The 17,900-nt window shown below is 36.7% G+C and overlaps 1 protein-coding gene across 1 annotated transcript; it reads right to left on the bottom strand.

The window, feature by feature from the left end:
• Positions 1-184: 184 nt before the first annotated feature.
• LOC124443615 (U5 small nuclear ribonucleoprotein 200 kDa helicase-like) lies at positions 185-17,846 on the bottom strand. The gene is made up of 46 exons (XM_046994093.1): positions 17,660-17,846; positions 17,259-17,422; positions 16,926-17,160; positions 16,709-16,835; positions 15,460-15,515; positions 15,059-15,151; positions 14,145-14,528; positions 13,637-13,705; positions 13,384-13,560; positions 12,224-12,517; positions 11,592-11,813; positions 11,103-11,315; positions 10,194-10,375; positions 9,875-10,082; positions 9,476-9,637; positions 9,243-9,345; positions 9,076-9,167; positions 8,879-8,965; positions 8,654-8,806; positions 8,446-8,526; positions 7,823-7,906; positions 7,625-7,731; positions 6,896-7,114; positions 6,574-6,818; positions 6,321-6,494; positions 6,080-6,240; positions 5,882-5,980; positions 5,680-5,808; positions 5,386-5,487; positions 5,188-5,277; positions 4,882-5,060; positions 4,633-4,690; positions 4,338-4,442; positions 4,173-4,270; positions 3,874-4,024; positions 3,481-3,628; positions 3,327-3,403; positions 2,677-2,764; positions 2,488-2,609; positions 2,255-2,398; positions 1,833-1,922; positions 1,568-1,654; positions 1,384-1,467; positions 1,228-1,304; positions 746-877; positions 185-592 (listed from the first exon to the last, which is right to left on the bottom strand). The coding sequence occupies exons 1-46, from the start codon at positions 17,702-17,704 to the stop codon at positions 394-396; spliced, it is 6,396 nt and encodes a 2,131-aa protein (XP_046850049.1). The 5' UTR covers positions 17,705-17,846; the 3' UTR covers positions 185-393.
• Between the last annotated feature and the right edge of the window lie 54 nt (positions 17,847-17,900).

Raw genomic sequence — 17,900 nt, 5'->3', positions numbered from 1 at the left:
TCTCTCGTCGCAAGAAGCTATGCTGCATCCACTTTGGATGACAGAATTTCCTTACACTGATCTCTACACTCTTTCTCGAAAAATTAGTTGGCGAGTTTATGAACATACAAGAGGTATAGAAACGTTCCTCTAAATCACCGATCACAACAAACTTTGAATTCATATATAAATTCATACAGGTTAGTTTTTGCATTAAAGTTGTTTTCTTCACCGACATAATATACATTGAAGGTTAAATGTATACATTGAGGGTCAATAATATACATTGAAGGTTAAATGTATCATTTATTTTTTACAATAGGAAAGTTAAAAATATTAAATCGTTTTCAAAGCTCACGAGATTGACTCATTTACCGACAAGAAACAACAGAAAAGCTGCACACAAGTCACATCTCATGAGCTTTCTTCGCTTTCTTCGTCACTTGGTGGGTGTTTAACATCAATCTTGAAGGTGTACTCTTGATCACAACCCAGATACGCATCACACATGAAGTACAAGACGTATGAGTGGTTTCCTATTTGTTGTGGGGCGACGAAGTCAAGTTTTACCCGAGCTTTTTGCTGCAACGTCAGCCGCTTGATGGAGATCAGACTGTAAGACAAAAAAGATGATAGTAAACTAAAAATCCTCGTTATGAGAGATGGCAAAAGATTATATGATATGGGAAAAGAAATTGAACGAAACACATCATAACAAAATAACATATATATATTGAGAGAAACACAGAAAACGAACAAACCAAACCTGTTTGCCTTAGAGTCTCCAATCACGAGCCACCATCCTTCTTCTCGTTTACCAGGGAAAAATGGTGCGATGACAGCACCGCTTTGATCATCTTCTCTCTCCAAATCAACATGGACGACGACAGGCCAACCGCTAAGAATTAAAAACGAAGCGAAATGATTGAGCAACATTTCTGAAATTCTGACAATCAAAATATTCACAAAGCATTAACAGATTGATCATCCAATGTTTATTTATAACAAACCAACATCCCTAAATACTTCACATCATCCCACACTAAACAACTTACGCTTTTGCATATTATTCTTAAGGCCCGTTTCAAACGTCGAATTTTCCATGAGCCGAATGCATTTATAAAACAAAAGATAATGAGGAATTCAATCTCACTATATTTTGTCTTTAATGTATTTGGTGCATGTAAACTTGGACATTTGAAACGGCCCTATCTCCAATATCATACATGCTAGTTTGAAAAAACTTACGCTTTGATATTATCTTTATCTTCAATATCATAAGCTAGTTCGATGTTTGGATATCTGTTACAAAATCGTGCAACATCCTGAAGGACGAAAATACAACATCCATAAGAAAAATGGAAGTTAAATATGAAACAAAATGATTCCAAAAATCATACAGACCGCCAATTGACTATCCTCCATTTTCAACATTTCTTTTCTTTCTTCGTCTTCAAGTTCCATGACATCAAAAACGCTCTCCACTTCCTGTAAAATTAGCAACTCCGCATAAACTTTTAAATTTGCAAAAACATTGTGAGAAGATACGGCCATCATCAACGTTACACTTGTTAAACTGCCAACAAACCTTTTCGGTAAACCGCTTTATCAATTCGTTACTGAAATGAGGAATTTGTTTTAGATATGAATCTTTGCTCCACATTGCCTGCGTCACCTTGAAACGAAATAAAGAGTTACAACAGAGCAATCACATTTCGTTTAAGAAAAAATATCGCGAGTATGGTACAGTCAATATTGGTGATGGAACTGAGATGATTGTTGCTTCCTGTGGTAATGTTAAATAGTTTTGGTAGAGTCACATGAATTAACGAGAAACTAGAACCCAGTCTTACCATCTGAGCAAGTTCCATGGCTGCCAAAGCAGGAGACAGCCAACCGTTACTGCTGACCACATCAACACAAGCTTGAATCAAACGCATTGCCTGAACAAAAAGACAAGAATGGGGTTGAAGTAAGGGAAGCGATCTTTGTAGAGCGATTCAAAATCAACATTTCTAAGCGCAGACACGGGTAACAGTTGTAGGTCAAGTAACTCAGTCAAAGGAGGATTTTTCTCCGGTAAAATGAGATGACGAAACGATACAGGAAGTTGCGTTTCCTACATACGGAATAAGGGCGACATGTCCACATCGTTTATTACAAAAGCTTACAAAACCATACATCATGATAAAATAAACAAACAGAACATATAACAGAAGTCAACATGTTAGTAAAAAACGTCTTTTTCATTTCGCCATAACAATGCTAACTTTACCTTTCCAAGAATGTTTTCAGTATCTGACTGAAGTTCAGCCGAGAGCTGTAAACGCGATAAGTGAGCCTGCAGTAATAAATTAGCTTTGGTGTGCGGATCATTGAACTTTTGACTTGTCAGCTTGTGCGGGACACGTGTTGATAACTGTCGATAAATAGCGACATGATGAGAAAGTGATCCATACAATCCTCACAACGAAGCATATCAATGTATTAGTAAGTTAACAAGCTTACCTGTTTTAAAGTGGTGTCCTCGTGATGCCTAATGGGAAGGTTTTCGTATTCATACGCTGAAGCAATGATCTCAATTAGTCCTTTTAGTTTCGTCTTGTTGTTAAGAGAAACACTGAACAGTTCTATAAAAGTGGAAAATTGATATGTTAGAAAGGTGAAGCGATGTAATGTTGAAAAATTTACTCATACCAATCGTCGTATAATTGATATAGTAATATGCAGAGATCATTCCCAAATTCAGCGGGGAAACATCAACATCATCTTCAATAGATATACACTATACATTTAAAGAGAACGCATGATCAATCAGATATAATAAAGAGACGTTATTATTACATGAAAAGATATCGTGGTAAACGAAGGAAGAGCTTGTTCAGATTATGAAGCCTCAGTTTGGTCATGATCGTAAGGGGGAGGGCGGGGGAGGAGTTGGCATTGCCTGACCAACTGAGCTACGTAGGTCGCGGTAACTCGCTAACAACTCGTCAGTAGAACAAATATCATAGTTCATACATTTTAACAAGGGGTAAACAAAAAAAGAAAACAAAACCCAACAAATGTTGAAGAGAAACTAAACATAAATAAAAAAGACACTTAAAGTTAGACTTTAAAAAAAACTACAAAAAAGTAAATAGGTTGAGGCAACTCGTCAAAAACTTGTCGGTAAAGTAGACACAAGAGTAGATATATTTTAACCAAGGTGTGAAAAAATCATAAAGACACAAAACTAGACACAAACTAAACGTAAAAGCTGGCACAAAACTGTACATAAAAATAAGTAGGTTGAGGTAGCTCGTCAATGACAAGTCACGTATGTATAATGGAAGTGTAAACTTTACCTTGGACTGTTCCAAATCATTTAAAGTATTTTCAACCAGCTCCGACATGTGATCAGACAGATGGCGATGAGTTACACCTGGGAAAGAATCCAAGACAAATTTCAGTTTTCCAATGAGCATGGATCATGAAACAATGTTGTTAAAATATACGTACCTTGCAAGTTATAGTAATTGGGATTCTGTGTCATCCTGCGATATAGAAACGTCCACGTGAGATAATCGACTGCATCTTGTTTGTTTTCAACCGTTTTCGTCACCACCTCGGCATTAAAATGATCATGAAGACAATGGTCCAAATGCGACTACAAAAAGATAAATTAAGTTTGCAACGAAGCATGTTTGATTTGCTTTTTAAAATTCGTGAACTGGGGAAAAGGTGCCAGGTGCAACCAGATGCACATCATAAAAATGTATGACAGTTTCAACGAACTTCATCTTGAGATGTATCAAACTTCCGAACAGTGTCAATTTCCCTTTCGATAAATGCTTGCAAATGAACAACACATATCAAATAAACCAATCGTTACAGAAAAGAACGTCTTCGAACCTCAATGGGTAATGGTTCATAAAGAAATTTCTTGAAGAATTCTTTTTTCGACTGTTGACAAAGAATCACAGCTTTCCCGGCATCATCAAGCAATGGACGGTTCGCCTTGCCCACCATTTGAAGAATATCAGTCACAGGATAATCGACATAACTTTGAAGATAAAACACAAAAAAACAACAACATAAGATGATGGCATTTGTAAAACGAGAGAGCCTACCATATTGGGCATCACCAACATGAAAGGTCTCTCGACATGAATGACCCCCACCCCTCCCCCTGAGGGTATAGATATACATACGCGTGTATTTTTCCTTCGTAATACTGAGTATCCATAATGACCACTAAGTGAGCGTTTACGTTGATGGCCCAGCAGAGATTTCGTGAAACCACAACAACCTTGAAGAAAAAATTAAATTTCCTTTCAACTTGAGTAATATCGCATCTCCATGCAAGCAATACCAACCTGCACTGCACCAGACACAAAAAGTTGTTCAACAATTTTCACTTCAGTTTCAGAAAGCCCTTCGTGGAGGAACGCCACACCATAAGTCAATGTTTCCTTTAAGGTCTAAAAACGTTAGTGAAAAACCGATTTTTATAACATACACTTTCTACATTTCTATTCGTACGTACACCTCAAATTTACAGCTATTTTTCAATTAAATTCGCGCAAATTTAATGATTGAACAATAGCTTGTCCAATTGATGATAACATTATAGCAAAAAAGGTCGACAATGTAGACCATGATATGGGATACCTTATCATTTAATCGAGCGGTGAATGGTTTTAGGTCATCTTCTGTGCAATGCAAAAACCTAAAACAAAAATGACAGCTCGATATTAATTATAAGAAAAGCAAAGTGTTTTTATCACAAACAACACACACAGTAGGTCTGATGGCTCCAATTACAAACATCAAACGGCAAGAACTGATTTTAAATGAAAAGGAATACATATTCCTTAATATAAAGTCGTTTCAGTAATACTAGAAATATATAATCTTCACCTTTGTGCGTCGTTATCTGCTCCTGAGAACGTAAGCAAATCAAGTGCAGTGAGTTTCGTATTTCGTCTCGAAGGCACAAAAACAATAACAGGTTTTTTAGGTGAATGACGCATGATAGCTTGATATATCGGCTTCGCCATTGCAATAAGTCGAGAACCCGTATGAGTGATAGTGAAACCCTGGAAAATAGAAAATCATTTCATAGGAAACAAGCCAAGATTGCCGAATGATTAAATATATGAAGAGTATTCAATTTGAAATTCAAATGTTCAACTTTAATTCTTATTCTTTACACATTAAACTTACTTGAATATGTAACTCCAATGGAACAGGACGAACATTTGGATGGAAATTAAATAAACCAGTAGCTTGAGCTCCAAGCCATTGCGCAACATCCTATATAATACATAGACGTATCTTCTAATCATCGGTAATCCTATGATATCCTACATATGTTCATGAATATTTGTAAACAGCACACGTCATTTTGCGAGTTTTCATTACCTTGGAGTTGGCAAGTGAAGAACTGAGAGCAATAATACGGATGTTCTTTTCAATTTGTGAAGAGATGTAGCGCATGCGTGAACATATCACCTCCATTACAGGCTAAAAATAGTTCAATATATGATAATATAGAACCCAGTCCTCTAGATGGCTTACACGATTTACTCTCTCATTCACTGTTTCATGTATAATGAACAAAAGCATCCACGGGCTTCATGGCAAAAAGTGGAAAACACTGGTTTGTCGAAAGGAGATCCAAGATATTTTGCCTCTCAGTTTATAAAACATACCCACCCCATTATCGCCTGATATCAGATGAGCTTCATCCAAAATAAACAAATTCACATTTTGCACATTTTTTCTCTGTTTCCAACGACGAGAAAGAACGTCCCATTTCTCCGGTGTGCTAATGATGACATTTCCCTAAAAATGACTCGAATGTGAAACGTATATTCCCATGAAACACACATTGAAGAATAATCAACAAAATAAAAACCTTGGCCAATAACTTTAGATCTGCGCTTGTTTCACCGGTCAACAAAACTACATTCTTCTGCAACTGAACACCGAACTTACTCTGCCAGTCAGCGAACACCTGAAAAAATAATACTGGCTTTGAACTCGAATTTCCAAACAATAATACGTTTTAGACTTGATCACGACAAAGCTTTTGATAAGAAGTGTAATAACCTACTTGATCGGCAAGAGACTGGAGAGGAGTGACGTATACACAACGACTGTTCGAGTTGAGGGAAAACATGTGAAGAACTGCGAATTCAGCACAAACTGTCTTTCCACTTCCGCTTGGAGCTCCAATGAAAACGTTCTCCAAGGAATTATACAACGTGTTGAATACTAAACGAGAACCCGTTGCGAGCGTCAAATATATTCCTCCAAAAATCTGCATCCTTAATTTGAAGTACGAAACTTCATACCTTGCGTTTGAATGGGGTTGAAGTAAGGGAAGCGATCTTTGTAGAGCGATTCAAAATCAACATTTCTAAGCGCAGACACGGGTAACGGTTGTAGATCAAGTAACTCAGTCAATGGAGGATTTTTCTCCGGTAATATGAGATGACGAAACGATACAGGAAGCTGTGTTTCCGAGCCTACATACGGAATAAGGGCGACATGTCTATAGGGAAACTACAAAAAAGTCAACTATTCATTATTTTATTGATACCATACCTAGCCAACGGTTTGAAACAACGCGAATAAAGTACTGAGGAGGTAATGGCTCGAAGACTGGGACGAATAATTTAATCACGTGTTCATCATTAGCATACTTGCTCTTGAGAAGAAAATACTCATGATGCATTATGATTTCACTGTCAACATCTTCAACCAAAATCCAAAATGCTTCAGAGGTTCCATGAATCTTCTCGTCCCATTGAAAGTCAGGTGTTATAGTTAGTTCCACACTCAACGTTGACCTACATTTAGGAGGATTAACTGGATAAACAGGAGTACTTAGTTTTCGCCTTAAACCCTAAGATTTTCTCACACTGACCTCGTGATTGGCTGAATGTGAGTAGCCAGTTCAAGCTTTGGAAGTTGATGTATAAACTTGTGTAAAGTTTTCCCCATCTTTGGCATGTGAATCAGTTCTCCGATTTCCTTAGTTCCGAGATCATAGAATCTCTCCCAAGGGAAATCCTTTTTCTCAATCTTCCTTATTACTTCCATTGGAATTTTGGTGAACTGACGCAACGGTGTCATGGACAGCCACCTGGATGAACAGAAAAACCATACAGCTAAGATATTCAACACGATAACATTACTATGGGAACAGAAAAACGATACAGCTAAGATGTTCAACACGATAACATTACTATGGCCATTCGTCGACTCCTCACAATTATGTTGCAATTTATGTAAATATGTATCAATTTCGCGATCAGACATAACTATATTGAAGAGATATGCCTGTGACATGAGTGATGTTTCAATTTTCCTCTTCTTTATTCAACATACAATCAACGATGTGCTCATCATGTATGTAGATGGAAAAGTAAGAGACAGTTTTAACATAATACATGTTGGAAAGCGTCTTTCTAAGTGAAAGCTACACCACTCCCTACAGGTCACCTGTATGACAGCACAACACGAGTGTTGTGAGAACACAACAGGAGCGTTGTGAGAACGAGGCAACTTCACAAGAAATCATGCGTGGTGCGACTTACAACACTGAAGATAATAAAGAACCGAATCGTTGCCATCAAAACTATCAAATACATACATTCGTTTATTGATCATTTTGCACAAATTCAAAGTCTTGTCAGCCAGTTGCGCCCAGCCTCTGTTAACGACAATCTCGAAGATCGCAGACACAAGTCGACCAGCGGACTAAGAGATAAACAGAGCTCATTTCACGACTCTTTTACCACTACTCAAGAAAATAAAATGAATCTAATTTGAAATTTTGTAATCCGCTTACCTGGGTTACGTAAACCATATCGGAAGTAAGAGCAAATCCCTCCAGCTTTAATTGTGATATGTAAGCTTGCAACAGAACATTAACCTAAACAGAACATTGATAAGTCATTAATAAATCAATGCCAGTATAGAAGACTTTTATTGAGATATCATTCATAAGAAGTCATCAACCCAAGAATTGTAGCTTTGCTTAGTAACAGACCAACCCGATGACGTGGGTCTATTTGTTTATCAAAGCACATTTCTTTCCCTCTTTTATTATACAGACTCAAGGACAACAAGTTGAGCCTGCGGTAAGCGGTTCAGAGGTTAAATGCACAAAAAAATACAGCAGTCGTAGTCGCTTTCTTGACTTTACCACCAGCAGTAAAACGTAAATTTTGTAACTAGAGTGAACAGCGCTAATTAGCGCAGATGAAAACTTTGCAATTCTTCTTGCAAATGTACACACAGTAAATAAACAATGATGAGAATGGCGAGGAAGAGAATGCTATTTATGTTTTAATTGAAATTGTGCATATTACGGTTTATAAATGGATAACACGGCACATTAACAGTACAACATGGATAGCACGGTACATTAACAGTACAACATGGATAGCACGGTACACAAACATTGCTTACTTTGGCACTTGGTTCTTCAATGCTTTCCTTGACAGGGATTGGGACCCTTTCTAAGAGTTTATTCAACTCAAGTTTCTCTTCCTGAAATAAAACACCACATTGCCCCTCAATCAATTCACAAAACTTAGGCATTATAATACCACATTTAAATAAACAGACGGGTGATTGTGTTTATAAAAGTAAATAGAAACGTCGGTTGCAAAAATACCTCTCTGACGGTGATATACTTGAACTCTGACGAAAGAGAAAAAACTCTGAATAATTCAATCTCGCTCAATGTTGGCTTCAATAAGCTGTTAAACACGGATATCGTGTGTTGTGTACAATAATAATGACTGGCGATTCTTCCCAGTTCAGTTATCTGAAAAGAAAAGCAATTTTACAATGAGAAAAGTTTTCAAAAATATGGATGATTTTTGAATGAAGCACAAACCTGAAAGTTACCAGTCTTCCTGTCATATCTCACCAAATTATTTTTATCCAACACACTTGCTGCGGAGTGGATGAGATCAGCACGTCTCTATAATAAAGATAATACATTAGCTCAAGGGGATAGAAAGTAATAAGTTAGGATAAGGTTGCTACCAGACTGTAGTGAAGACCAACAATTTGATGGCAGGGAAAACAAACCTGTTCTAGTAAATTGTCCTTTTCAAGATCATCGTAAGAAATTCCGTAAAGCGTCGGATTACGAAGCATTCTGATATATAGGTACGTATAACCTTGACAAGAAGATAATAATTCAATTTAAATTTGTCACCTTAAAAGCATGCTTTAAATGTGAAGAAAAAGCACACCAAGCCAATTTACTGCTTCTTTGGCATTTTGAACAGTGCCAAGAACAATTTCTGCATTAAGACTATCAGCCAACTTATCAATGAAATGACTTTCCACTGGTAACTAAACAAAACAAATCGTGATAACGTTTGCTTCAAGTCTAAAAAGACCCCCCCCCCTAATTGTAAAAGAAAACTATGCAATTTTAATTGTAAAAGAATACTTCATATAACGCAAAGTGAATGTTACTCACTTGCTGATTCATTAAAGACAGATAATATTGAAGTTCAGAATGGCTGGTGATCAATATTCCTTCGCCTTTCGAGTCATATTGAGGTCGACCTGCACGCCCTAACATTTGAAGGACATCTAAAGCACCCAGCTCGACCCAACGACCTTTCTCTGGATTGTAAATCTATTTGTAAAAATTTCGAACGATATATATATCAACAGGCAGAATTATATAAAACATTCCTGAAATCTAATCGCATCTTTCCATTTGTATAAGCAGAATGACTATTACCTACTTGGGTATTGGAGATGGTGTTAACATGCATCCCTACAGGACACCCGAGTCCCTTACGTATAAGTAGAACGATTAAAACACACGCGAGTGTTGGAGTTAGTGTACACATACATCCCCAGTACACACCTGAGTTCCTTTAATTATAACAGTATGAGCAGGAAGATTGACGCCCCAAGCGAGTGTAGCAGTTGAAACAAGGACTTGAATGTGTTTATCTGCAAACAAATCTTCGACCAAAGTTCTGTCCACTCTAGTCATTCCTGCATGATGAATAGCAAAGCCATAAGGAAGAAGGTCTTTCAATTCGCCATTCTTCACTTGATCAGCTTCCGTCCTAAAATCAATTATTTTAACTATGGAGGGTGATTTATTATTTGTATGATTTACCAAGGATAATGGTGGATACTGTAGTACGTCCATAAGAGGTCTGTGTACTTGTACATACCTCAACACTTCCGTGCTAGCTGAATCTTCTCTCAAAAACAAACCAAGTGTATCTTTGTCTAAGCACATATCACGAACAGCACGAGCTGTTTTACCAGTTTCCTTTCTTGAGTGCACGAATATTAGTATTTGATTTCTTCCAGCGTTCTCCATAACTTTATCGTACACAATATCGTTCATCATCTATACAATATACCACCATTTATCATATAGTATCATTCATCACTCATCACCTATACAATATACCACCATTTATCAAACAATATCATTCATCATCTATACAATACACCCCCATTTATCAAACAATATCATTCATCATCTATACAATATACCACCATTTATCAAACAATATCATTCATCATCTATACAATATACCACCATTTATCATACAATATCATTCATCATCTATACAATATACCCCCATTTATCAAACAATATCATTCATCATTCAGAAACGATACATTACAGTCAACTAAATTAATCGTTATTTATTACAAAATAGAAAATACTTTCCAGATTTCAAACAAAACCATTGCACTATGGTGATAGCCGGGAGGGTACATTGTTATACACGTTGTGTGTACATATATATACATAACGCTCTCTTATGTGTTGTGTGTACATATATATACACAACGCTCACTCAGAGCGCTCTCGGATTGTGTAGAGAAACACATAATGAGACGTTCACCGCTTTGGCGCTATGCAAGCTCACATTTATAGGTTTGAGCACTCTGCTGACTCTACAAAACAATCCATAGAATGTATAACGGTACATCCTGTGTCCCAAGTGCACGAGTCACAATTGCACTATGGTGATAGCCGAGAGGGCAGATTGTTACACACGTTGTATACATATGTACATATATATACCTCAGTGATCTCAATATTTAAGCTCCCAAAAACTTACCTGCAATCTTTTCATCGGTTTCTTTTCAGTCACACCAATATATTGTTGTTCCAACGGCACAGGACGAAAACTGTTATCAAAATAATATAAACCCTTGTTCGGATTTACCCGCATGAATGTCGCCACATCTTCGTAGTTAGGAAGAGTAGCACTCAGTCCAACCAGACGCACCAACTCTTGCGTTGCTTCTATTTGACGGATAGTTCTTGCCACCTTAATTTATAAAGATGAACCAAGTAAGGATCAAGCGATAACACGTGACATAACTTGATTCCCATTATCTACGTAAGTATTTTGATGGCTCTGAGCAATAACAGTCTTTTTAAGCAAAAAGATATGTAAAAAATAAACAAAAAGTTAGAAGTAACATCGTAGTTTGTTTCTTTTACCATTTCTTTAGATCAACAAACACTACCTCGAGTCAATTAAAACTTTCTAGCTGTATAGCTACGTGTGCAATGATCTATCTACATAATCTGCCATACTTACCAAAGATTCAAGAACCGGACCTCGTTCGTCATGAAGTAAATGAATTTCGTCGATAATAAGCAGCCTTACGAGTTGTGTGTACGTTCGATCACCGGCCTTTCTCGTTATAATGTCCCATTTTTCAGGCGTACAAACGATAATCTGTGTCGCGTTGATTTGCTCTCTGTTCAGCTGATGATCTCCCGTCAGCTCAGCTACCTTAATACCATATGTACTCAATCTCTAATGAAGAATGAACACAAAGAAATAAATCACAAGACGTCGTAATTTGTCAAGGCGTGCATAGAATCTCAAGTTTATCTATCTATAATGCTTCATCTTGAGATAGACCCTACGTATTTCTTTTTTACTCTTAATTCATAAATCAATAAAGCTGTAACCAAAATCTGTAACTGTACTCAGAAACAGACGAGCCCAATTTCAAAGGCATATCTATATCATCGAAGTCAATTTCTTTTCCTCTCTTAATATACAGACTCAAAACCAACGATTTGACTCTGCGGTAAGCGGTCAAGAGGGTGATAGCTACACTGACATGTTGGCAAAACTCTTTACATTAAAATATAGGAATTTATCTCGGTTTGAGAAAATTATACAAGAGAAGCGTTCGTACGAATTAAAGTTACACTCACTTTGCTGAAATTGGCAACCATTTCCTGCACAAGGGATTTCATTGGCGCAATATAAATGACTTTAAATTCATCGGCATTGATTGTTCCATCCAGATTAATGTGCTTGCTGATCTCCCGAAGTATACAAAGTAAAGCAACGTTGGTTTTTCCTGCTCCTGTCGGCGCACACAGCAAAAGATTCTCGTCTTGTTGAAGCGCAGTGTTGTGTAGACGACTTTGAATACGGTTTAACGTTTTGTATCCTTCGAATGCCGGTTGCGCATAATGAGGCAGAGTGGTAATAGGAACGAGAGCCTAAGATAATGAATACCTTCATCATTCATCACAACATAAACTATAGATGAGTGAGCATAAACATAAACTATAGATGAGTGAACATAAACATAAACTATAGATGAGTGAACATAAACATAAACTATAGATGAGTGAACATAAACATAAACTATAGATGAGCGAACATAAACATAAACTATAGATGAGTGAACATAAACATAAACTATAGATAAGTGAACATAAACATAAACTATAGATGAGTGAACATAAACATAAACTATAGATGAGTGAACATAAACATAAACTATAGATGAGTGAACATAAACATAAACTATAGATGAGTGAACATAAATATAAACTATAGATGAGTGAACATAAACATAAACTATAGATGAGTGAACATAAACTTAAACTATAGATGAGTGAACATAAACATAAACTATAGATGAGTGAACATAAACATAAACTATAGATGAGTGAACATAAACATAAACTATAGATGAGCGAACATAAACATAAACTATAGATGAGTGAACATAAACATAAACTATAGATAAGAACATAAACATAAACTATAGATGAGTGAACATAAACATAAACTATAGATGAGTGAACATAAACATAAACTATAGATGAGTGAACATAAACATAAACTATAGATGAGTGAACATAAACATAAACTATAGATGAGTGAACATAAACATAAACTATAGATGAGTGAACATAAACTTAAACTATAGATGAGTGAACATAAACATAAACTATAGATGAGTGAACATAAACATAAACTATAGATGAGTGAACACGACGTGGGTGTAATTCAAGAGATAGGAAAATATTTGTCGACGATTGCTTTCTTTTCAACCTTATGAACAAAAATCACTAACCTCTCCTTCGTTAAAAGACTTTGGTTTTAAAGCTGGCACGTGCACTTCTTCGTAGCCTTTTCTCTGTTTTCTAAACGAGCCATCGGGTAACTGACATTTCTTGTTTGCCATGACATGACTGCCATCTTTGAAAGCCAATTCATCCAGGTCCAGAACGTTTCTCACACCAATACGGGCCTTCGAGTATACAAATAAGTTTCAAACATGTTCAGCAACACAAACGTATGTACGTATGGCAAACAGTAAAACTCACGGATTCGATTTCAGCAAGATTTGCAGCAACACGAGCGTTTCTCGCAGCCTTTTTGCGACTTCTTTCTTCCTATCAACACAATGAAAGTTAAAACTTGTTTACACGTGTTCCACGATAGAGATGAGGAGAATCACCATATCAACACAATTATGAAATATATTATTTTCCGCCGACTGAGAAACGACTTGCCTAAAGTACCAGTCCCCGCCCACCCGGATAGAGCAGTATAGATATAGGTATATTAGTTATGAAGAGTGTTGAGTTTAGGCTACTCGAAGGAGCAGGGCCGTTATTTGTTGTTTTGATGTGTAATAAATGTAAAGAATGCGGCGGATTGGCTGCAGCAGCTCCCAGTTGTGTGTGAGAAGTATTCTTTGTGTGTATGGAAAGAATCACTACGTATGTCAATCTGAATGATTCATGGGGGTATGGCGTATAGTACTGGTATTAAGAGTAGTAAATGCTGACGTATTGAAACAAGGATTGCCCCTCAAATGTTATGATGTACCTGAATTAAATCCTCTTCAACACTCTCAGTCAAAGCATGGAGAATCTGTGCCAATTCTGGATCATTCTCCATCTTCACTTCAATATCTTTCTTTTCCTTTGCGCTCTGTGCACTGGCGAGCAATGTACAATACAATACAGTCATACGATTCTTACGTAGAAGTTTGATCAACGCAAACTTGTCGTGACCCAACAACAACATCAGTTTGTTCTCGAGTTCAATTTCATCGCTGGCATTTTTTAATATTTCCAAAACCTCCTCTGATTTCTTTCTGGACGCCTCTGCTTCGTTGTAGTACTTTCCAAGCTCTCGTTGAAGCCAGAAGGCGTCAATGCTTCGTGGATGTAGAACATCTTGTGAAGCTGAATCGTTGCCAGATCTTTGCTAAAAACACGCAAACATAAAAACCCATAAATGGGCACGCAACGCGTACACGTGGATAGCGAAGTAAATTATCTAACACAACAATTGGAAACAAAAGAGCATATACAATTTAAGATGAAGGAACAAAATGGGGAATGGCTCTATGGTACCAAGGTAACGCATACAAGAATGTTTATAACTGTGGAGACCTCGGAAGCAATGGCATCTCCAGCTCAATATAAGGTGTGGGGGGGGGGGAGGGGAGGGATAATATTCATACATATATACTAAATTGCCTTAACATGCATATATGAGTAATATCCTTTGTCAATTATTGAGCTGTTGATGCCACTGCTCACAAGACTATATCTTTATGCATATTTACTACATGACTACTCTGACCCAGTCCTTACCATAAAACCTTTATGCGTATTTACTACATGACTACCCAGACCCAGTCCTTTCCATAAAATATTTATGCATATTTACTACATGACTACCCAGACCCAGTCCTTCCCATAAAATCCTTTAGGAATGAAGTATATACGTACCCAACCATGTAACGTCATGTTGGTTTCAGCTTCAACACCTCCTTCGTCTCCAGACATGTCATCATCTTGAATCACATCAAAATCTTTCTCCTCCTAAACATTATTGACACAAGAAATCAATGAAAAGAAAAAAATCTTCTCTATATAGTTAAACTTAATTGATTTGAAATCAGGAATTGTCAGCAAAACAGTTCTATGTACGTAACATGAAGGCAAAAATCTTGATTAATAACAAAATAAATTGTTAAGTATCTCAAGCATCAAAGTATTACTACGAACACTAAAGCCTAGGCAAGCAATATTTGCCTTTAAATGCTTTCATTAGTACCCAATCCCCTTTCCTTGCAATACAATTTTCTTATAGTCGTGAAGCATATGCACAATAGTCTTCCAAAACTCACTTCTTCATCTTCATCAAACTGTACAGCAACACCATATGTCTCATCCATCACCTCGTCTAAATAAGAAAATTGTCATTTAAACAGAAGTCATTGCACAGGCCATTGTTCTTTCTTAGTGCAAACTGAACAAATTCATGTCATTTCTTAGGGGCCAGTGTGACCAGATTTTGTAATTTTTATCACCCAATCTGCTCTAGCAAGCTTAGACAGCCCCACCTGATTAAATAATTGTCACATTTGGTACAGGGGGGAGCATGCATTGCACTCGGATCACCACATTTTTGACAATAAATTATTCATGTATGGTAACACTGACAACAGCCTAATTTATCACATCAACATAGTATGTACATTTTGATCAACCAACTTAGAAATATCTTTTGCTAAATTCATTATCACCATGTATACACTTTCTTAATTCTGCTCAATATTCAGTGTGCGAATTAGTTCAGAAAAAATGATGTGCAATTTTTTTGAAAAAAGTGTTTCTTTAGAGGCATAATCAAATCGATATTACATTAATTATTATATAGCACTCATTGCTAAATTAATATTTTTAAGGTGAACAAATTCATATCATTTACGTCAATGTTTTTTGTTAAAACCGCTGATTTTTGCACATCGTTTAAAAAAGTGATGTGCAATTGTTTTCATTTTAGCTAAAACGGTGTGCAAATTGCACATTGCACACTGTTAATTCGCACACTGAATATTACAGCAAAACTGATCTATGAGCTATGTCTAAGGCATCACATGACCAGAAGTATGGTGTTTGCATAATTTAATTGCACACTGTTCAGTGATGACAATATTGTGAAGCATTAATTTGAATATTGCTGTGGTATCAGGTAAAAAAAATTATGTTGTTAGTATCTTTAGTACAATGGAAACCATAATACGATAATAAAATGATAATATAACCATATTTGTAGATGTAGATCGTCCAGGTTAGTAGAGTCCTGAGAAGGACTGTTCTTGTTGTTTACTGACGATTTTAAAACCTTAGCAACAGTCATCTTCAGAGTAAAAAAAAACCTTTTATTACATGAAATGTCAGTCAACACCAACAGTACTTCTCAGGACTCTACTAACCTGGACAATCTACATTTACAAACATGTAACTATACTCCCAGGTTCAAACCATTTACTTTATTATAACCATACAACATCGTATGCCAAATCATTATAAATGAAAAGTAAAGTGTTCAGTTTTACATGCAGCTGACTTTATGAGACATTTTTTTGTTACCTTCCTCCATTTTATCATGATCTATATGATAATCTGTAATCTTCTTGCCAAGATTGACCAGCAATGCATATCGCTCGTCAGCCATGTTTCCAAGCAAACCAAGAATATCTTTATGTCTTTCTTTGTCCTATAAATACAGTGGCGATCAACAATTCAGGTTCACATAGACTGCCATCATTAGCTAAATGACAAGGTAAAAAGACATGTTCAGGCATACTCTAATTTTATCATTCTTTAGTGTGTGCAAAACTTCGTCGGCAGCTCCAGCTAATATGTCACGAGGTTGATCACCTATGGCAGCTTGAATAAAGCTGAGGAGAACTTCATATGTGGATTTCGTCTCTCGAGTTTTAGGATGGTAAAATATTCCAGCAAGATCATCAGCATCTTCAGACAACAATGTGGATCCTTTGCTTTTACTAAATTCTTCCTTTTCTTGGACTTTTCTTCTCCTAAGTTGGTAGAATGGCAGTTTGAGATTCTAGCATCTGTGAAACGTGTTTAATATATTTCTACACCTAATTTCTAAAGATAACAATGAACAACGTACTTGGACTTCCTTTCTTCTGATACTTCTGGTTTATTTCGCTGATAACGATCACCCATCTTGGTGCCAGAAAGTTTGCCAACCAAGCTCATAACCTCACCTGTCGCTTCATCCCTACCACGTCGCTCAATAAGTGAGCGATCCGCTTGCAATACAAGGTTGGAGTTCTACAACATCAACACACATTTGACACAAATAAGCTCAAACACTTATGCATTTCCATTTTTCATCAAGTTTTGGAACTCTTTTGTCATAAATGAGAAAATGACCCTGTTCGTAATACATATGTAATAGGAAACAGTTAAAAACCCCAAAGTACCACGACGTTGATGCTACACAACACAAGCACAGATCGTTACTTGTGAATTAGTTATTCTTAATCCTAATTTAGAGTTAAAACTTACCGCTTTATACTCGTATTGCAGTGACCTCGCTGTAGCATCAGCCATGGTGAGTCGCTAAACGAAATACTTTCTAAGTAAACGGATACCACACTTGATTCTCTGCTTTAGTAAAATCGTTTCGTGCACGTTTCAAAATTGCTTTACGGTAGCCATGATTGACGACGCGTTGTAACTATCGAGGACTGGATACCACACAGCATCCTCAAGCATTATGGTATACTATCGCGCGGGCGCATCACAT

This window comes from Xenia sp. Carnegie-2017, unplaced genomic scaffold (genome assembly GCF_021976095.1).
Source record: "Xenia sp. Carnegie-2017 unplaced genomic scaffold, XeniaSp_v1 HiC_scaffold_21, whole genome shotgun sequence".
Taxonomy (NCBI): Eukaryota; Metazoa; Cnidaria; class Anthozoa; order Malacalcyonacea; family Xeniidae; genus Xenia; species Xenia sp. Carnegie-2017.
This window is presented reverse-complemented; position numbering and strand designations above follow the sequence as displayed.

Bases quoted from the DNA above. Each gene is read 5' to 3' on its own strand.
- LOC124443615 (XM_046994093.1), bottom strand. From the start codon at position 17,704: ATGGCTGATGCTACAGCGAGGTCACTGCAATACGAGTATAAAGCG. The intron at 5,981-6,079 runs GTAGGTTATTAC...TTATTTTTTCAG, and splicing joins TCCAGTCTCTTGCCGATCAA to GTGTTCGCTGACTGGCAGAG. The intron at 3,629-3,873 runs GTTCGAAGACGT...ATCTTTTTGTAG, and splicing joins ATGAACCATTACCCATTGAG to TCGCATTTGGACCATTGTCT.